At 41.0% G+C, this 22,886-nt stretch overlaps 1 protein-coding gene across 1 annotated transcript in view; it reads left to right on the plus strand.

Moving 5' to 3' along the window:
• The first annotated feature begins 1,992 nt into the window (after positions 1–1,992).
• Positions 1,993–22,886, plus strand: part of bcas3 (BCAS3 microtubule associated cell migration factor) — a 207,032-nt gene continuing 186,138 nt past the window's right edge. The window contains 6 exon segments of the mRNA XM_089014628.1: positions 1,993–2,085; positions 5,157–5,235; positions 11,182–11,212; positions 11,214–11,237; positions 16,787–16,862; positions 22,613–22,719. Of these exon segments, the coding sequence (XP_088870754.1) occupies positions 5,165–5,235; positions 11,182–11,212; positions 11,214–11,237; positions 16,787–16,862; positions 22,613–22,719 (309 nt within the window). The 5' untranslated portion in view covers positions 1,993–2,085; positions 5,157–5,164.

A 22,886-nucleotide genomic window follows, 5' to 3' on the forward strand; every position in this document is an offset into this window, starting at 1 on the left:
GTCCTCGTTTCTCCTAGTGTTTCCTCTATTTCATCAATGACAACGTTGTTTCTTCTTGACTGACTCCAAGTAAGTCCATCTTGTCAGATAATGCAAGCAGGCTGTCACATATTTTGTAGATTTCTGTTTGGTCTTGATGGTTGTATCTGAGTCCAAATTAGGACCCAATATTTCTTAAATTTCACAGAAAAAATATTTGGAGACCAAAATGTCCAAAATTTGTGTGGTTACATTGAAAGAAATGCGTACCCTGTGATTGGCTGGCAACCAATTCTTGTGCCCGAAGATGGTTGGGATAGTCTCCAGCACCCCCAGGACCCTAGTAAGGAATAACCGGTACGGATAATGGATGAATAGATATATCAAGAAGATATGGCATGTACAAAGAAAAGTTGCTGGAGAAACATGTCGGGTGTGATGTGTGATGGAAAAGTTTCAATTAAGATGAAATGAAAGGTGTATCCGACTATGGTGAGACCAGCCATGATGTTTGGACTGGAGGCATGGCCACTGAGGAAAAGACAGGAAGCACAGCTGGAGGTAGCCGAGATGAAGATGTTGAGGTTTTCTTTGCGAGTGCCCAGGTTGGATAGAATCAGGAATAAGCCTTTCCGAAGGACAACTTATATAAGGTTTTCGAGAGAAAATCAGAGAGGCCAGATTGAGATGGTTTGGATACGTCGAGAGGAGAAAGAGCAAATATATTGGGAGAAGTATACTGACTCTTGAACTGCCAGGTAGGAGATCCAGAGGTGGTTTATGGATGTTGTGAAAGAGGACATGAAGGTAGCTGGTGTGAGAGAAGATGATGAACAAAACAGGAGGAGATGGAGGACAATGATTCACTCTGGCGGACCCAGCAGGTAAAAGCCGAAAGGAAAAGAATACTCAGCATCCTTCTCCCAATAGTTAAATCTGACCCCTGGTGAAGTTCTTTCTCCACCTTGAATTCCTCCGTCACACCGACAGCACACACCACAACTGTCTTACAGTCATCATTCTCATGCAATACCACAGTTCTTCTCCGTCCACCCTGTCATACATTTTCCTACTACTCTTTCCCACAGTTTCATTGTATGACTCATCAACTTTTGTACTCTGTACGTCTGTGTAAGCTCTCAGTCGTACAGGATTGGTCCATCGATGAAAAGATTTCTTCAGCCGTCATCTGTACTTCTTTGAAGGTGTCGGACGTTTCGCTTCTTATCCAAGAAATTTTGTCAGTAAACTAAAGTCTTGCTGGTAGTATCGGCCCTATATATATATCCCTAATGTCCAGACATGGCGGCGCCGGACGCAGCTATGATAAGTCCCTACTCTCAGGTTGGTGGGAGCAGAGGACCACTCTCTGCGGCCCCATCGATTGTTCCTACATTCCTGACTAACGACTGGCCTGTTGGCCCCACTCCCTCTGGTATCACCCTATCAGCATTACTAATGTTGCCTAACCTGTGTTGCCTAAGCAGGATATTGTATGAACGATCCATATTTTTTATTTTGTTATGCTTAGAATATCTTGTTTTCTATCCTTTCACTTCCACCCCAACCCCATCCCTCTTCAATTGCTGCTGTGGACTGCAAATTTCCCCATTGCGGGACGAATAAAGGTATTCTGATTCTGATTCTGATTCATATTGAACCTCACCCCACCAGACCGGTTTAATGAAGGATTTAGTTGTTTTATAAGAATCACTTCTTTTAGTCACCATCTATGTTCTTTCACTAAGATTTTAACCTCATTGTCGTCAAATGAGTGGTTGCTAGCTTTTAGGTACACATGGAGTGGGAAGGTCTTTTTTATGTTGCTTGTGGGTGTTATTTTATTTTATTTTGCACAGTACTTTGGGTTGCCTTTTTATCGACGAAAGAGACGTTGGAAAACATTAGCTTAATTGACTGTATGATTTTATTTCTGGGCCCGCCTTAGAACAAAGACGATTGGGCAAAAAGGTAGTTGGGATATTTGATTGGCTTCCAATTGAACAACACACTTCCGCATCTCCACTCTGTTTTGTTTGGATTTCTTTCTGAGAAGAGCTCCGCAACGTAAAACCTCAATTTTCGGAGACGTCGCATCGATCTACGGTAGTACACTTATAACAACATACAATACATTATATATCGCTATATTCCTTCTCTAATACATTATTTGAGATATGAGATATTTGCGATGTTTTTTGGGAATCGACTCTCATAAATGCAGATGTTATTCCAACGTGGGGATAATTTCTTTCAACCTGATCGATTCATAAAAAATGACATTAGGTGTAATCTTAGCTCGTTATGCAACAGCCAAATGTCAATATTGGTGTGTTTTAATGGTATCCTTGTTCTCGTCGCTGTGTCGCTCGTGGCTTCATGTAGCTTCGAATCCCACAGTTGCATAAGCCTTTGGTCAGTGTGATGGCTATCTGCAAATTATTGCGTTTCTGTTTAGAAGGAACAAAGAACGAGTTTGTTGACACTCAAATGGATCTTAATAATTATGAATGGGATAAGAAAACATTTCGAACACTAACTGAATGAGAAGATGAGTTGATGCAATGGAATTGCGACGTATTCATCCTACGGTTGTTATATTGTGTTAAAACAATTTCCTTAATTTGAAATATTGACGGTCTTCTAGATTCACTGAAAAAAATTGTGTTGTTAAATAAATTAAAGGCAGTTATTTTGGGGCCAACTGCGAATCCGCTGTTTTGCTGTGATGACACTAAATTGGATTTGAATATATTATTTTAATGTGAATGCTGTCGTTCCTGTTCAATTTGTTACCACGTTTACTGGCTCCCCATTTCAGCTGTAGCCACATTGTCAATTTCAATCACAAACATTTTGCATATATTGCATCTCCTTAGCTTCATCATACCCACACTTGCTTCAAAAAGGGTTTCAACTCTTACACTTTTAATTTTTAATGCTCAACTATTTTTAGTTTTATTTAACATAGTTTCATTTCATTTAACATAGTTTTATTATTAAGCTCATACTCATACTCATACAACCCTTTATTTTTGTTGGGCTCTGCTCATTTTTGACAAGCTACCCTATTTTCCGGTGTATAAAGCGCACCTAAAAACCTTCATTTTCTTCAAAAGATGACCCCGTGCCTTATACGCATGTGCACCTAATATGCGAAGTAATATTGAGCAACAACAAATCTGGCAAATACTGTCCGCAGCCACTGACTCAATTTCCCCCTGTAGAAGAAGTTGTGCGCAGTCCAAGCTGGGATGTGAACATTTGGTGTTTTTTTGCTTATTTTTGTATTTACTGTCGCAAGAAAAACAAAATCAATTTATTTCTGAAAATGTAAGGAAGGCCAAAATAGTCAATGAAAACATTGAAGGAACATTTTTTAAAAAAGAAAGATTGGTAATCTCTGAAAATTATATTTGTTATTATATTGTGATAAACTCTGATACAACCCTGGAATATTTTTGAACTCGTAAACATTTAAACAATACCACACTATTCTGTAATTTCTATTTTCGTGTTAGACATCAAAAAAGGAAAATTATGGTGAAATCGTAGTGTTCTGTTGATGTTCTCTTTCACGCAGAGCTATCTCGTGCAGGGGTCGGGAACCTCTTTGACTACGAGAGCCCTAAAATTGTTTAGAAAAGTTTTTCAGTGAGAGCCACGCACGCACACACACAAATGCCCACGCAAACACTTGTGCGCGGCCGCTTTTCAACAAAATATCAGAATGTATTATTTAAAATAAGTTTGTGATAGTACTCACCATGAACATGAATGGTTTTCCGTTCCTCATGATTGGTAAAAAATCCAGCAAAACGATCGGAATGAAAGTCTACTTGCCGGGTCCATACGCAAAGTTACTGCTAGCCTGCACACAGCTCAGTAGCTTCTACACTTGCTTTCTGCTGTCTTTCGCATGAATATTGATGCTAACATTAGCATGGGGCTTGTCAAAGTGCGACTGGCATTCGACCGTTTCATTGATGGCATTGTTTCATTGCAAATTAGAATCCGAACCTTTTCTCTCCACAAAAGGCAAATCCTTTGGTCCATTCCAACCTGAAGTAGTGTACCATACTCATCATTTTTTCATTCACATTCATCTTTTTTTGACACATTTTTATACGGCTTATTTAAAAGGGGCATTTACCTGTTTCAAATGAATGGCCAGTATCATTCAATAAAAATTGTGCGCTCCGCCAACAGCGAAAAAGCGAAAATATGTATTTAGTTTTATCGGCGAGCCAGCTGCAATCATCGAAAGAGCCATATATCGCAAAAAACATTTAATATGGAACAATGTGAAAACTAAGAGACATTTAAAACAACAATTGCCATTCGTACAATATGTTCGACAAGACATAAATAAGCAAATTAATATTGTACTGTGTGGACCTTGTAAAGTCAAAGTCAGCTTTCTTGTCAAATATGCTAATATGCATGACATACAGGACAGATGAAATTACTGTCCTCTCGGACCCAGCATGCAAGGCACTTAAAATGACTTTAACAAACATAATAAAGATGAAAACGGCAATTTGCCGGGAGAGGTGACCCGCTGCGTGTTCACGCGCCGCCATCTTGGGAAAAAAAAAAAAAAAACGCAGGTAGACAAACTTTAATGACGTAGACTTTATCGTTCGCATCTCCGGCGATTTCTCTCACAATTTGTCTCTATCTTTCTGTCTCTAGCGATTTTTCTTGCACATCGAAACACGTGACACGGAACCGGAAGTGATCAAGACAAAATATTATCAATCAAGTATTGAAGACGATTTTAAGATAAAACATATACAGTAAAGTCTCGTTATATCGATATTCAAGGGAGACCGAAAAAATATCGATATAACTAGGACTATCGATATATCCGACCCTGTTTGCATGTAATTTTCTCCGTGCGTGCATAGAAATAGTATCGATATAACCGGGACTATCGATATATCCGATATCGATATAACGAGACTTTACTGTATATGAAGGTTCACATTAAAACGTTAAACACTTTTACAAAACAACACAAAATATTTTTTTTTTTGTCATGGCAACCAATGACAATATTGGCGCCAGTTACAACCGGTATGTAAGCAACTGCGATCTATCCTCATAAAGTTTTAATGTTATTTTGCTGGTCTTGACAGTCATAAGGTAATAGATGTTTTTTTCCATTTGAAAAGGCAGGTACATGGCTTCAGATTCTCCTCGCAGACTGAGTCGCTGTCCTGCAGGGGCAGTGGTGAGGGCACATGCTGTAACGTAAGTCCATAAAAAAATGCACCAGAAATCTTTGTTTTAATTGTGCTTTTATAGCTTTACTATCTGTATGACTCTCATTCATCATTGCAGCATTAACATATAACATGTTATGTAAGGTACAAAAAGATACAAGGTGACCCAAAAAGATGCATACCCACGAAAATTTCAATTGTGGCTTTGATTAAAAAGCTATTATTTCAAATTACAACCACACATTATTCAGTTTATGGAAGGCCATCAATACAATAGAAACAAGAGATAGAGCTACACAGAAAATGCAATTTTAAATAGGTGGTTTTCGAGATGGGATTTGAAGGTGGGAAGAGAAATTGTCTCTAGGTGTGAGTGTGAAAGCAAATGGTTGTTTTTCTCAGTATGTACTGCAATTGGCTGGCAAACAATTCAGGGTATCCACCTCGTGCCCAAAGACAGCTGGGCACCAAAGACAGCTGCAGCATCCCCCTGGACCCTCGTGAGGATAAAGCGGGAGATTAATAAATTACAATTTTAATGTAGCCACAAGGGGGCACAAGCCAGTGTCTTATTGTGCCGGTCCCAAGCCCGGATTAATACAGAGGGTTGTGTCAGGAAGGGCATCCGACGTAAAATTTTTTGCCAAAACAAATATGCGAATCAAACCTATGAATCCCATACCGGATCGGACGAGGCCCAGGTTAACAACGGCCGCCATTGGTACTGTTGACCTTCAGGGTGCCAGTGGAAAATTGACTACTGTTGGTCGAAGAAGGAGAGGAGGGAGGTGTGCCCGGAGGAACGGAGAGAAATGGAACGCCAAGAGTATACAACTAAGAGTAGGAACTTTGAATGTAGGAACAATGACAGGTAAAGGTAGAGAGCTGGTTGACATGATGCAGAGAGGGTCAGGGTTTAAGTTGTTCTACCATGGAGAAGACAGAAAGAGAAATGGAGTTGGGGTTATCTTAAAAGAGGAGTTTGTTAGGAATGTCTTAGAAGTAAAAAGAGTATCAGATAGAATGATGAGTCTGAAGCTAGAAATTGAAGGCGTGATGTTCAATGTCGTTTGTGGGTATGCCCCACAAGTAGGATGTGAGCTGGCGGAGAAGGAGAAATTTTGGTTGGACTTTGATGAAGTCATACAGAACATCCCGAAAACTGAGAGGGTTGTAATTGGTGGAGACTTCAATGGACATGTTGGCGCAGGAAACAAAGATGATGAGGAGGTCATGGGCAAGTTTGGACTCCAGATGAGGAACGCTGAAGGACAAATGGTGGTGGAATTTGCTAAGAGAATGGAAATGGCTATTGTGAATACTTTCTTTCAGAAGAGACAGGAACATAGGGTGACCTATAAGAGTGGAGGCAGAAGTACACAGGTAGACTACATTTTGTGTCAACGGCGCCATCTAAAGGAAATCAGTGACTGCAAAGTAGTGGTTGGTGAGAGTGCAACTTATGCCAGACAGCATAAGTTGGTGGTTTGTAGGATCACGCTGGCAGTGAGGAAGATGAAGAAACCAAAGGCTGAAGTGAGGACAAAATGGTGGAAGTTGAAAAAGGAAGAGTATTGCATGACATTTAGGAAGGTGGTAAGACAAGCACTGGGTGGGCAAGAGGTCCCTCCAGATGACTGGCAAACTACAGCAAACATAATCAGAGACACAGGTCGGAAAGTACTTGGTGTATCGAGTGGAAGAAAGGTAGATAAGGGACTTGGTGGTGGAATGGGGAGGTGCAGGAGTGTATACAGAGAAAGAGGTTAGCAAAGAAGACGTGGGACACTGAGAGGACGGACGAGAGTAGACAGCAGTACAAGGAGATGCAGCGCACAGTTAAAGCAAAGGTGGCAAAGGCCAAACAAGAGGCCTATGATGACGTGTATGCTCGGCTCGACAGCAAGGAAGGTGAGACTGATCTTTACAGGCTGGCAAGACAGAGAGACAAAGATAGTAAGGACCTGCAGCAGGTTCGGGTGATTAAGGATAGAGATTGCAATGTATTAACAGGTGCCAGTAGTGTGATGGCAAGATGGAAAGAGTACTTTGAAGAATTGATGAATGAGGAAAATGAGAAGAACAAAGAGTAGAAGACGTGACTGTTGTGGACCAAGACGTAGCAAGCATTAGCAAGGATGAAGTGAGGAGGGCGCTGAAGAGGATGAAGGGGGGAAAGGCACTCGGGCCTGATGATTTACGAATCGAGGTATGGAAGTGTCTTGGAGAGGTGGCGGTGGTGTTCCTGACTGGGTTATTCAACAAGATCTTAGATGGTGAACAGATGCCTGAAGAATGGAGACGAAGTGTACTTGTGCCCATTTTCAAGAACAAAGGAGATGTGCAGAGTTGTACTAACTACAGAGGAATAAAGTTGATGAGCCATACAATGAAACTCTGGGAAAGAGTAGTTGAAGCAAGACTAAGAGCAGAAGTGAACATTTGTGAGCAGCAGTATGGCTTCATGCCAAAAAAAGAGTACGATAGATGCAGTGTTTGCTTTAAGAATGCTGATAGAGAAGTACAGAGAAGGTCAGAAGGAATTGCATTGTGTCTTTGTAGATCTGGAGAAAGCGTATGACAGGGTGCCCAGAGAAGAGCTGTGGCATTGCATGAGGAAGTCTGGAGTGACGGAAAAGTATGTCAGAGCGGTGCAAGACATGTATCATGACTGTAAGACAGTTGTGAGGTGCGCTGTCGGTATAACTGAGCAATTCAAGGTGGAGGTGGGACTCCACCAGGGGTCAGCTCTGAGCCACTTCTTGTTTGCTATGGTGATGGACAGGCTGACAAACGATGTGAGACAAGAATCTCCTTGGACCATGATGTTTGCAGATGACATTGTGATCTGTAGCGAGAACAGGGAATATGTGGCGGAGAAACTAAAGACGTGGAGATATGCCCTGGAAAGCAGAGGAATGAAGATCAGTCGCAGCAAGACGGAATATATGTGTGTGAATGAGAGGGATCCAAGTGCAAGAGTGATGCTACAGGGAGAAGAGATAAAGAAGGTGTAGGATTTTAAGTACTTTGGGGTCAACTGTCCAGAGCAATGGAGAGTGTCGAAAAGAGGTGAAGAGGCGTGTCCAGGCAGGCTGGAGCGGCTGGAGAAAAATGTCAGGTGTGATGTGTGATAGAAGGGTTTCAGCTAGGATGAAAGGAAAAGTGTATAAAACCGTGGTGAGACCAGCTATGATGTTTGGACTGGAGACAGTGCCACTGAAGAAAAGACAGGAAGCAGAGCTGGAGGTAGCAGAGCTGAAGATGTTGAGGTTTTCTTTGGGAGTGACCAGGTTGGATAGGATCAGGAATGAGTACATTAGAGGGACAACTCATATTAGAGGCTTTGGAGAGAAAGTCAGACAGGCCAGACTGAGATGGTTTGGACATGTCCAGAGGAGAGAGAGTGACTATATCGGGAGAAGGATGCTGAGCCTTGAACTGCCAGGCAGGAGACCGAGAGGAATACCGAAGAGGAGGTTTATGGATGTGGTCAAAGAGGACATGAAGGTAGCTGGTGTGAGAGAAGAGGATGCACAAAACCGGGATTGATGGAGGACATTGATTCGCTGTGGCGACCCCTGAGGGGAAAAGCCGAAAGGAAAATAAGAAGATTAATAAATTACAATTTTGATCGTTGCAGTCCACAGCTACAAAATGTACACATTGGTAAAAAATGATACTGATATTGAATTGTTTTGAGGCATGCACCCATGAGTTACTCCATCACGTACTTCTTTCAAAGCTCACGAGCCTCTCTAATTTGCACGTGGTAGCTCTGTTGAAATTGTTTATTTAAATATTAAACCGTACTACGGCAATTCACAAATTTAAAGGAAGTAAACTCAAAGGCACTGTTTGTCTGCACAAGCAAACATATCTGATTTAATACATGTGCACTTTCTCAAAATTTAGTTAGGTGTTTAGTGTTTCCAAAAATTTTGTCCTGAAAAAAATGATTGTTTCAACAAAGTTTAAATACTTACCAAAATGGTCAAGGTTCATATTTTTTTTCATAATTGATCAACCCTACGCCTCACCATATCTATCTGAGTCTTGACGTCTGATTTCTTGATCACTGAAACCGCATTGAAGACCATGTCTTCAAAAACAACAACAATACATCTTTTTGACTTTTTTTGACTGTTCTCTTTGCCAACCATTCGCTTCACGATAGACTTTTGGGGGAAAAAAAACAAAAACTACATGACTGGGGAAATGTATGCATTTAAGTCTGCGTTAGGGAGTTTTTCTGATGTGATGAATTACTTCCCTAACTCTGCTATAAGTGATTGAAAAAAAACCACACCCAAAGCAAAGACACTGTGAAACAAAAAACAGGTTGCAGCGAGTATTAGTGTTCACGAACTGCCTGTATCAGTACAGACGCTCCCCACCTTACGAACGAGATACGTTCCGAGCGGTCATTCGTATGGTGAATTTGATTGTAAGTTGCTTCAGTGCTATATTTTGTATGGAATGTATGTTTAAAGGATAACCAACACATCCGGACAAGTTGCGTCCATAATTTGTAAAATGGCTTCAAATGACTTCTAATGAGCGTATTTTACAAAGATTCAAGTCTGGAACGCCCTTGACCGAGAATGCGACACTCAATGCATTTTGGGTACTTTGTTTGGTGTGAAAACATAAATAATGTGATGGTGAATCGTTGTGTATTGCACCAAGACTACTATTTGATACTAGTTGACACACATTCTCAGCAGACAAATCAGCCAATTTCCAACGGAGCTTGGGCGCCATCTGGTGCATTTTCTGGGATGGTACATTGGATTGAAAACATTTATGCTTTCCTCTTCAGAACTATTTCATATTCATAACTGGATGAGTAACAAGAAAGCATCTTCTCCGAATCTGAAGCCATTGTTTTGATTCTAGAGCAAGGCAAGATGTCCTGGCGTGACGTCACAAACAAGGGGGCGGGACCTTCTGAAACTCGGCATCTCCGGGGTCATTTTGAAGTAGTTTTGGGACACTTTAACTCATTTTTATTGGGGTTTTGCATTTTAGATCCTATAAAACGTTTTTCTGATGTCAGTTAGGAAACAAAAAAATGATGTCGGTTGTCCTTTAAGTCAAACACTGAACGGGGAAGTATAAAACACAGATGCTCTAACAGTCGTAAAATAAATTCACACCTACTTTAGTACGACGACATACCCTTGGGTCTTCAGTAAGCCATTAGTGAAAGCTGCTGGCACATAATTACCAAATTACGTGCCAGCACTCTAAAGTGTCCTCTAAAGACGGAGGACACTGATTTGCTGTGAAGGGAAATGCCGAAAGGAAAAGAAAAATACTTTTTGTTATGGATCACCACTCGCCTCCTCCTCGGGAACCTCAACTGGGAAGAGGGATTTCCTCCCCGCCCACATATTCTACATAGCCAATCGTAAACAAGCTTGGCGGATCCGGCCTGAACTCGTTGGCAACACATAGCCGGCCGCTGATTGGTCAGCCTTGGTGTCGGTTGCGTAAATATCCAGCCCTTTATACCTGTAATGCATCTGTGTGTGTATGCGTGAAGCACAGTACGCAGCCAATCGCAAGTGAGTTCGGCCGGAAAAAGACGCGCAATACAAAATCTAACTTACAGCATCTCTGCGCGAACATTTTTCGACATACTGTACCCGCAAAAATGTTCGTATGTACCGTATGTCTTTACTCGAATGTTCGTAAATTGGGGAGCATCTGTTTTTAATTTGTGTGCGTTGTCGCCTAGTACTATTCCTCTGTTCCCTTCTCGCCCATGTATATGACTCTTCACATGGAGAGTCCTGACATGCCTGTCCTTGCGTTATTACGCCTACTACAAGTTAACATACGAACCGCAAGCCATCTTATACCAATTTGTGCTGCATGCAGAGTCCATTCCTTTCCTTGAATAGCTCAGTATTTGGAAGGCTTCAAAAATTTGCCCTTTTTAATGACGATGATGTTTTTTTTGTCACAGGGAGCAGTCTTACATGGAAAGTGTGGTGACATTTCTTGCAAGATGTTGTCCCTCAGGTAACTATTGTTTGCCTTTAATGAGCTCTCTTTGGCCCGTTTTTTAATGCAATCCCTCATAATGCAATCATAAGGATCGCGGAGGGTGCTGGAGCCTATCCCGGCTGTCTTCAGGCAGTAGGCGGGGTGCACCCTGAACCGGTTGCCAGCCAATCGCAGGGCACACGCGGACGGACAACCATCCACACTCAGGCTCACATCGAGTGACAATTTAGAGTGTTCAGTCATGTTTTTGAAATGTGTGAAGAAACCAGAGTACTCTGGGAAAACCCACACAGGCCCGGAGAGAACATGCAAACTCCACACAGGGAGGCCGGAGCTGCAATTGGGGTCGATGTGCTAACCATTAGATTACCGGGCCACCTTTGTTTGTTTCATTATGTCTAGAAAGTGATATATTCTCGTGACTTGAATATCTATTAATATTTTAGCCATTAATGTCAAAATCACAAGGAGTGTGAACACACACCACAATAAAAATGTCCACATAATAAAGAACAATTTGAATTTTCTGTGTATTCTGCAATAGACCTTTGTTGGAGGGTGCACATTTTCCATTTTGTAGTCAAAGAACTTCCATATGACAAACAATAGTTTTCAAAGGGCTCATCTCATTTTCATTGCATGTTCCTCCTCGCTCCTCTTTTTACATGGTTGCACATCCCACCAGAAATTTTAATGAGGAGGGAGGAGATTGTCAAAGAGGTGGGAGGTGGTCTAAACGTTTTGGGGTAATCAGACAAATACTGCCCAATGTGATTATTTGATTGAGATGTCTGCTGAAGATGATATGTCATTGGTGCATGTCACTATGCATAGTTTGCTTATCAGAATTACCTGTGTACAAGGCACACCCAACAGCCTGAATTTCTTTAAAAGATGACCATGTGCCTTATACGCAGGTGCACCTTATATCTGAAGTAATATTGAGCCACAACAGGTCTCGCAACGACTGTCAGCATTTTCCCGTGTCGAAGTAGTGTGCAACCCCAGCCTCTACTGTATTGCTTTATAATGTGGTGTGCCTTATATTTGAAAATCTTTTAAATCTTTGTATATTATATTTGGAAAACTTTTTTTCATTCATTGAAGAGGCACCTTGTAGTCCAGTATACCTTATACAGTGATACCACGGCGAACGTTAAATTCGCGAGAATATAATCTTGGCATACAAACTATTTTTCGGGAAACACACGGAGCGCCACAATGACTCGCCACCACCTCGTTCGCTCGCACGTGATTGGTCAAGATCCGTGGTAGAGGAGGGAGGCGACACACGCAGCAGGACACACCCAGCACTGAGCCGTGGGAGAGGTTACAGTAATAGAAACACACACACACACACACACACACACACACACACACACACACACACACACACACACACACACACACACACAAGGGAGACGACAGAGCTTGAAACACAGAAAAACAAGTGAAATGGTGAGAAAAATGATAGAAAACAGTGACATTTTGACTCGTTTCAACTTTATTGATAGTTCAAAGGCAGAGTGTAGACTGCAAGGTTAAAATATCCCATCAATCAGGTTCCACAAATAACTCGCACAAGCCATCTGTACAATTTGAAGGGAACATACAAGCAAGGGCACCAGCTATTAATGAAGTTTCGTGTGTCTGCCTGCATCTGTTGCTGTTGCAATATCACAATTTCTAAGGTGTACAACCCAGAGCTCCTTGAGACACTTTATGCAAAAAGCTATCCATTCCTTCAAGCCATCAACGACCATCACAAAGGTAAATAAAACAACTTTATTATATAGTACAGTTAATTTATTTAATTACAATAGAGCGAGACCTCAACTTACGAAATTAATTGCTTCCCAGACCGAGTGTGTAAGGCGAAAAGTGTGTATCTCAATTTCTTTTTCCCATAGGAAACCATTAAAATGGGAATAATCCATTCCCGGGTTTCCATAAAATATACTTTTCAACTAAATAAGCCTTATTCCATGGATAATAAATGTCTTATTGTATTGTAATGAGAGAAATACACTGCATTGTATCATAACGTCATTGTATTTACATTTGTGATGGTCATTGATGGCTTGATGGAATGGCGTTGGAAGTCGAAGGTCAAAGGGAATTGCTGTTTGGAGAGAGAGGCACATTACATGGGGACTGTAATTAAAGAAATAAACTGTGCTGTATAATAAAGTTTTATTTACCGTTTTGATCGTCGTTGATGGCTTATGGAAGGAGAGTCACCTTCCATAAGGACTGTTGGTAACTTAACCTCTTGTGTGGCTTCTCTTCTTTTTTCTTTGGAGACTCCTCATGATTTTTACTGATTAAAAACCTCTTGACATCTGTTGCTTTCTGACTTGTAAGGTCTTACGAAGCTGAAGCATCACATTATCGTTCATCATGTTGATGATTGTCATAGCCAGTCTTTTTTGGATGGAACTGTTCGGTAAAAGCCTGCACATCATTCCACTTTGCCAACGTTTCCTTTATGAGCTCACTTGATGCTGCAGCCATCTCCTCCTCGCCCTCAGATGTTCTCAAACCATCCGTTGCTGGCTTTAAAATCATCAATAAGCGCCGAACTTTCAGGTTGGCGCATGGCGATATCGGCGTGAATTAGCCGTGCTTTCTCGCATAAAATAGATTTACTCACGCTGTCGCCGGATAGCTGCTTTTTGTTAATCCAAATTAACAGAAGTTTTTCAAGTTCTTCGATTGCCCGAGACCGTCGCTTTAGAGCACGGAAACACCTTTTGCAACAGACGCACCTTGATGGCTTTTCTGTTCCGGAGAATGGTAGCAATGGTTGACTTAGCATAGCCGTGCTGGCCACTAAATCACAAAAAGCACACCTCGTTCGTGTTTTTCAATTATCTCCTTCTCAGCGACGGTGATTTTATTTTGTGTCTTCTTGGGCTGAACACGAGCCTGTGGTGGTTTTTTTTCAGTCCCATCATAGTAAAATTATCAGCAAAAAGCTCCAAGTAGGCGATCGACGTGTGCATTCAATGAGAGGGGGTGTGGAAAGTAGCGCCGGCTGGAGCGCTGTTCGGTCGTATGCTTCCGCCGAAGATCACTCCGCCAGATCCGAAGGTCGTGTGCTTTGGTGTTCTTCTGCCGAAGATTACTCCACCAGCCGTGGTGGGTGTGTATTATGAAAATAGTGCGTATTATAAGGTTTAGTTTTCATACATTTGACGTTCGTAAGATGAAAGGTTCGTAAGATGAAAGTTCGTAAGAAGTTGAGGTCTCACTGTACCATAGCACATTTATTATACATAAAATAAGGCATATTGTAATAATAATCAGAATAATACATTTCATTTATAAGCGCCTTTCAAAACTCTCAAGGACACTTTACAGTCACATTATTTTTTTTTGTGCGGGTGAGCAGCGGCAGCCATTCGCACCAGTGTTCACTCTACCCGTGTAGTTTTAAGGCTTATTTAGGTGAAAATTATGTTTTATTGGGAACGGATCATTCTCATTTTAATGGTTTCCTATGGGAAATCAATGTTTAGAATACACACTTTTCGCCTTACACACACTTTCTGGGAACGAATTATGTTTGTAAGCCAAGGTATCACTGTATATGGAAAATGTGTGAAAATACACCATTCATTGTGGGTGCGCCTTGTACATAGAAAAAATACGGTATTTCTGTCATCATAAATGTTCAGCTTCTGCTGATACGTTTCCCAAATTTTCATTGAGATTGGCTCTATCCCAAGTACACCCATCAACAACTCACGCAATGCATACACGTGTTTTGAATGAGTGGAAAATAACTGAATGGAAGGACTTAACCTGAAAAATCTTGAAGAACCATGAAAACTATAGTAAATTTTCTTTATTTCGCCAAATGCATTTGAGAAAGTATCAGCTTAATTATTCTCTTAAGTCAACTCAACTGTATTTATAGAGCACTTTCAAACAGAAACCCTGGCATTCAGAGTGCTGGACATGGAGCAACTATACTACACAACAATAAAGCAATACATCAGTCAAAAAGACGGTAGAAAACACCAAGGAGTCAAACTCCGACCAAGTATGAGTCTTGCTGAGTACAATTGAGTTGTGATGCGGGTTTTATAAATGGGCAGCGAGGGGTATCCGAATGTTCACTGGGGGTCATTCCAGAGAGAGGGACCAGCAACGGAAAAGGCTTGATCCCCTCTGACCCTCTGTTCAGCAGACCTGAGGCGCCGAGAAGGTGTTTTATAGCTAGCTGCAAACGTGAGAAACGTAGTAGGTTGAGTGTAGTAACGACGGTTAGTGTCTTTTTGTTATTAAGTACTGCGCCAAATAGTACATTAATAATAATAATGACAATGACAATAATAATAATGGCGTCCCGGTAGTCGAGTGGTTGGCACCCCGGCCTCACAGTGCAGAGGTCATCGGCTCGCGTCCCGCTCCGGCCTCCCTGTGTGGAGTCTGTATGTTCTCCCCGGGCTCGCGTGGGTTTTCTCCGGGTCCTCCGGTTTACTCCCACATTCCAAAAACTTGCATAACAGTCAGATTGAACACTCTAAATTATCCTTAGGTGTGAGAGTGATTTGGTAGTTCATCTTTGTGTGTCCTGCGATTGGCTGGCAACCAATTCAGGGTGTCCCCCGCCTGGTGCCCGAAGACAGCTGGGATAGGCTCCAGCACTCCCAGCAGAGGAATAAGCGGTATGGAAAATAGATGGATGATAATACAGTAAAGTCTCGTTATATCGATAGTACTGCTTATTACGATACTATTTCTATGAACGCAAGGAGAACATTTACATGCCGCAGGATCGGATATATTGATAGTCCGGTTATATCGATATTTTTTCCGACTCCCGAGAATATCGATATAACGAGACTTTACTATAATAATAATAATAATAATAATAATAATACAATTATTTGTGAGCACCTTTCATAGCTCTCAAGGACACTTTACAACCACAAAACAGGTACATACAGTAAATAAAATCACAGATGAAATTCTAAATAAGAACAAGAGATAAAACTACAGAATATCATTTTAAATAACATTACATTCGGCAAAGACAAGAAAAAACAGACAAAAAACCTAATGAATGACAAAACATACAGTAGATTCTAACTAGCTAATTTGAAGTCATGTGTCATTTACGGGCCTTCTAATAAAAGACAATTTTTATATGTCACCATCGTAGAGCTGTCGGACCACTGCAGAGAATTTATCAGACATATGGCAATGTGAGAACAATTTATGGGTTTGCGTTCAATGTTTCAAAGCGTCAAGCAAGAAACGCTATAAATAACTAATTGAAACAATGACCTTTTCTAGTCCTCAAACTGATAAAAGAATTATAAAGACATTGATCCTGTTCAAGGTCAAAAGAAACTTCTCTTGGAGTTTAAATATCATAATAATCTCACACAAGGTCATTTTATTTTTATTTTTTATATCGTTGAAGAGTGAGGGATGCCAAAGCGTATTGGTTGGCAGATCAAACGCATTTTGGGATAATAACATGGAATTTAATTTATTTTAGGCACATAATTCATGTTGTTGTGTGTAAAAGATGGTTCTTTCACCTGTAGCCATATTCCGGAGGTCTGCAACCTGATCAGAAGGAGAAAGTCATGTGGGTTAGTTTTGAGAAGGCTGACATCAATGGTAAGAAACAAACTTCATTGCATTCACAATTTGCTTCCTTTGTTATTGTTTAGGCTTCACACAATAATCAATAATTAGCACAATTATCCTGTAGCACTTAAAAAATGCATTTATTTAATTTAATTCTTATTTTTTATGTGTCTGAAGCTGTGCTCACCTGATTTGCTTGGAGTTTTTGCCCTCTCTTCATACAAAATATTCAAGTTATGAAACATTTCATAAGAAGCATCATCCTGGCATCCCATTGGCTAAGAGAGACCTCTATGTATGAGTCTGGGGATACATACATGAGAGATGTCAAAGTAGCACACTAATTGCAATTAATTACATTATGATGAGTGCAATGAGTTTCAATCATGTTAATCAATATACAGTAAAGTCTCGTTATATCGATATCGGATATATCGATAGTCCCGGTTATATCGATATTTTTTCGGACTCCCTTGAATATCGATATAACGAGACTTTACTGTAATACCTTTTTGTTTCTATAGGCTGGTTGCCTTTTTCTCGTATCTCCTTTTATTGATCAGCTGTCATTATGTTTGGGCTTGTTGAGCATAAGATGAATGGCTCCCATTGGAGTTGGGGCATGGAACAGCATGTTGTTGGCACAATGAATGGACAATCCTCATTCCAAAAACGCCGGATGGCACTACAAGATAAAGGTAGAGTGTTGTGTCCAAGTTGTAAGGAGTTGGCTTACCACCAATGCAGCTCAAATTTAACCTAACACATCAACGCAAAGCATCCCGTCGTGAGTGCTACCACAGCTAATGTTAGCGCCTAAGTCAGGGGTCGGGAACCTTTTTGACTAAGAGAGCCATAAAAGTAAATTATTTTGAAATGTTTTTCAGTGACAGCCATACATCTGTGTAAGCTCTCAGTCGTACAGGAGTGGTGCATCGATAAAAAGGTTTCTTCAGCCGTCATCTGTACTTTTTTGAAGGTGTCTGACGTTTCGCTTCTTATCCAAGATGCTTCTTCAGCGACTGACAACTGTTTCATTGATGGTATTGTTTCATTACAAATTCGAATCAGAACATTTTCTCTCCACAAAGGCGAAACCTTCGGTCCATTCAACCTGAAATGTACGATACACGTTAATTTTTTTTACTCGTCTGGCTTTTTAAAAAAATGTATTATTCAATCAAAATTGCGCTTTCCGCCAACTGCAGCCCAAAGGGGAAATGAACAGCAAAAAGGCCAGAATATGTATTTAGTTTTATCGGCGAGCCAGATGCAATCATCAAAAGAGCCATATAAGGCTCGCGAGCCAAAGGTGCCTGACCCCTGGCCTAAGGCATTGGCAATTTAGGTTGTCATAGCAAAGCTCTTCAGCAAACTGAACTCAAGGATAAGACCCTGTGGTCGAGGCATAAAGTCAGCATAGCGACTGTGTCCTCTGTAGCCTACTGGAAGTGATTGATGTTTATTTCAGCAGTTTATTTTGTCATGATAGTGTGTCGCCAGGGGGTAGTGGAGACAATCCCAGCTGTCTTCGGGCAGTCGGCGAGGGACACCATGAACTGGTTGCTAGCCGATCGCAGGGCACGGTCAGAAACAATCAAACATTCATGCTCGCAATCACACATATGGAGTGTTCAATTAGCCCGCCATGCACGTTTTTGGAATGTGGGACGAAACATGAGGACGCAGAGAAAAAACACATAAGGCTGGGGAGAACATCAGAATCAGCATCATCTTTGTTGGGCAAGTATGTAGAACACAGAAGGAACTTGTGTCTTGGAGAACATGATGCACTAGTATCATCATCACCACAACATCCATCAAGAAGGAGACTATGCTGAGTAGTTGCGCCTTTTCGGCAGCACGAATATGCCAACACTGGTCTGGGGCGATTGTGCTTTTTTTGCGGCCGTAATGGGCATCATTTTCACAGCCCCGCCATGTTCAGCGGAAAGGTCGGTGTTATTGGACTGTCTGCGGCTGGTTGGATGCAGGGCTTGAGCCCAAGATGAGAAGAAAGGAGCGTCATCAAAGAGCGCCAATGCGTCTGTGTAATTGTCATGGCTTGGAATTGAAGCAGATTTATGTGGCACAGGAGATGTGAGACAGTATCTTTTCGGCAATGGATGCTCTAGCTTTGTGTTTGCTCTCAACATTTAGCTTTTAGTAGACATGCACATTACATCATGACGCCCCTGATCCACAGGTGAAAACGACGCTTTGATCCTCTCCTTTTTCATCTGGAACTGCTTCATGCAACAAAGAGGGTGCAGAAAATGCTTGAGATTGAATGAGTCTCTCTCTGTGTCTTTGTGTTGTCATATCGGTTATTTAGCTTTTTTGTTGTTTTGATTTCAGGATGATGCCACAAGAGTGGCTGCCTTTCCAGCAGCTCCTGTATTTTGTTTTTCTACTTCTTTCTTCAGAATCAAAATCAGAAAGCCTTTATTCGTCCCACAATGTGGAAATTTGCAGTCCACAGCAGCAATTTGAAAGGGGTTTGGTGGGGGTGTGTGAAAAGATAAAAACAATATATTGTAAGCATAATAAAATATGTCAGAAGACTGAGGTGACTTGCTGTAACTGCAAGAATGTTTCACAAAAAAACTACATCGTGCAAGTATAAAAGAAAAAGCATATTAATATATGCAGCTTTATTGCATCAACATAAGGTGACGGTGCTATTTATAGTACAAAAGTCCAGTTTATTTTATGTATTTTTTTCACATTGGATTGATTGGATTGGATGCGACTTTAGTAGTCTCACAGTGGATACATTTACATTTGCCCAATCTACCGGGGGACCACCACCTCACACTTTGGATTACAGTACGTGAGGGCATAGAACTGTGAGTCGGAATGGCTTCTCCGCAGAACTGGAGCACCGCAGCGGACACGTGTGATTATTAAGAAGCCTGACAGCAGTCGGTAAGAACGAGTGGCGGTACCTCTCCATCTTGCAGAGCGGGTGTAACGGTCTCTGGCTGAAGGAGCTACCCAGTGTTGATTAGGGCATCAATGTTTGTAGTCCAGTCCAGTTTAATGTTGAGAGTAACACCCAGGTACTTGTACTGTAGGAGGTCACCCTCTCTATGTCCGTATCAACTCCCTGGTTTTCGCGATGTCGATCTGGAGATGATTCTGCTGGCACCAGTCAACGAAGTCAGTCCCCTGTACTCCTGATCATCTCGCTCTGTAATGAGGCCGACAATAGCTGAGTCATCAGAGAATTTCTGAAGGTGGCAGGTTGGAGCATTGTAATTGAAATCCGAGGTGGAGAGAGTGAACAGGAATGGAGCCAGGACTGTCCGCTGCGGTGCTCCAGTTCTGCAGAGAAGCCATTCCGACTCACAGTTCTATGCCCTCACGTACTGTAATCCAATGTGTGAGGTGGTGGTCCCCCAGTAGATTGGGCAAATGTAAATTTCTCCACTGTGAGACTACTAAAGTCTAATCCAATCCAATCATAAACAAGGACTTGACAAATATGTATGGAAGGCATTCTGTAATGTGATTCTTCTGCACTGTTAGGTCAATGCACTAACCACTGGACCACCGGGCCGCCCGCTGATGTTTTACCTGTTCTATAAATAGCACAGCCACTTTATACAGTGTCTGTGCAGCTGCATATATGTTTATACATGTTTTCTGCAGTGCGTTTTTGTCTTAAACTGTATGTTGTGCATGCAATACAGTACATATGTATGTCGTATTTCTTTAACTTCCACCCCCCAAAAAACCCTTTATCATTTTTGCTGCTGTAGATTGCAAATGTATCCAAAATTGTGGGACAAATAAAGTTTTTCTTATCTTATGAACCTGTTACCTGCTTTGTTTTTTGCACTGTTACTGTTAATTTTTTGCCATTTCTTGTTCTTGACCATGATTTGATTTTATAAATATTTTGCATTGAAACTCAACTATTCTAGTGTTATTTCTTGCAAATTACACGCACTGAGTTACCAAATCAAGCATATATTTAGGGTTTGCAGTTTTAATAATTGTACCGGTATTAGCAATCTAAGGCAACAAAACGTCCGTGTAAACGCTCAGTCGGACAGGAGTGGTCCATCGATGAAAAGGTAACATTTTCATCTAATGCAACAAATACTTCCAGATTGTATAGTAATGTATTTCATGAATGAATGAATCCATTTTGCAGACAATTAATGTGGCCGAATATTTGAATTGAGTACTGAACAAAAAAAAATAGTAAAATGAAGTCAATTTGATCCCACTTTTAATAACAATATATAAGAAACACATTTACCGTATTTTCCGGTCTATAAGGCGCACTGGGGTACAAGGTGCACCCCCAATGGATGGTGTATTTTCAAACTTTGCATAGATAAGGCAAACTGGACTATAAGGCGCACTTTCAATGAATGAAAAAAGTTCTCCAAATATAATATTTATAATAATATATATACAGTAAAGTCTCGTTATATCGATATCGGATATATCGATAGTCCCGGTTATATCGATACTATTTCTATGTACGCACTGAGAAAATTACATGCAAACAGGGTCTGATATATCGATATAGTCCCGGTTATATCGATATTTTTTCGGACTCCCTTGAATATCGATATAACGAGACTTTACTGTATATATATAATACATTTCCAAATATAAAGCAGACCACATATGGTGCTACAGTAGATGATGGGGTTACCAACTACTTCTACTACAATGGGGGGGAATGGAGTTGGTGACTGAAGACAGTAGCTGCAAGACCTGTTGTGGTTCAATATTACTTCACGTATAAGGCGCACCTGCGTATAAAGCGCAAACTCATCTTTTAAAGAAAATGAACGCGTTTGGGTGCGCCTCATACACCGGAAAATCCGCTAATTGAAACAACCTAGAATTGATCCGGTATTTGGGGAGAACATCGATGAAAAGGTTTCTTCAGCCATCATCTGTACTTCTTTGAAGGTGTCGGACGTTTCGCTTCTTATCCAAGATGCTTCTTCAGCGAAATTAAATTAGAAGAAGCGAAACGTCCGACACCTTCACAGAAGTACAGACGACAGCTGAAGAAACCTTTTTGTCGTTGGACCACTCCTGTACGACTGAGAGCTTACACAGACGTATTTGGGGAGAATGGATTACAAACCCTGTTGCAACTTCACATTTGGTTATAATACTTGGGTAAATATTGAACTCTCCTGCTGGGTGAAAGTCAACCAAACCAACCCTGTTGGGTCAAATTAACTACTGTGGGTTTGGTACGATCCTAATATAATAATAAATAATAATAAAATAATACAGCAGCCTTGTTGAAAATAAGTCATTTCATGTTCTGGTTGACCCAGCTGTTTTTAGTGTGCATGTTCAGCTACTTCAATAAATGTGTTATGGGATCTTATTTTCCTTTGGGTTTTCCGTTCAAGGTGTCGGCACAGCGAATCCGTGTCCTCCATCTTCAGAGTTTAATTTGCATGTTTGTTTTGGCCAAGCTTTTACGTCGGATGCCCTTCCTGACACACCCTCTTTATTTATTTGGGACCGACACAAGAGGACACTGGCTTATGTCCCCTTCTGGCTACAGAACAAGCAACTCTATGAACTTAATAAAGATGAAGGTGCTCAGTAAAAGGCTTCCAAATACAACATGGTCGTCGGCACAGCAACTTTCAAAAAAGCAAAATTGTACTCACCATTTGATGACAATGCTTATGAGATAATTGTGTTAATTAATAATGATCACGTGAAGTCAACTGAATTTCAAACATTTCAGCTTCTGCATTGAAACTTTCACTTTTTTTTTTGTGCAGACTCTGCTCGCAACCTTGAATTTATGGAGATGAACAGTGACACGACTGAACCTTCTCTGTGTCTCTTAATTGGTTATGCCGATGGGATGCAGATTTGGAGTGTATCAGTGAGTAACACACTGTATTTGGTAGCGATGGTAAAATGAGACATCATGAAGCAATGAGGCTTTCTATTTAGATGGTTCGCTCCTGGGCCAAAGCATCACAAGGCCTCATTTGCTCTACTATGCCATCATAGGGAAAATAAAAGTCACGATAGAGAGTGATTAAAATG

Source organism: Hippocampus bargibanti, linkage group LG14, assembly GCF_051943395.1.
Source record: "Hippocampus bargibanti isolate YZ-2025 linkage group LG14, ASM5194339v1, whole genome shotgun sequence".
Classification (NCBI taxonomy): Eukaryota; Metazoa; Chordata; class Actinopteri; order Syngnathiformes; family Syngnathidae; genus Hippocampus; species Hippocampus bargibanti.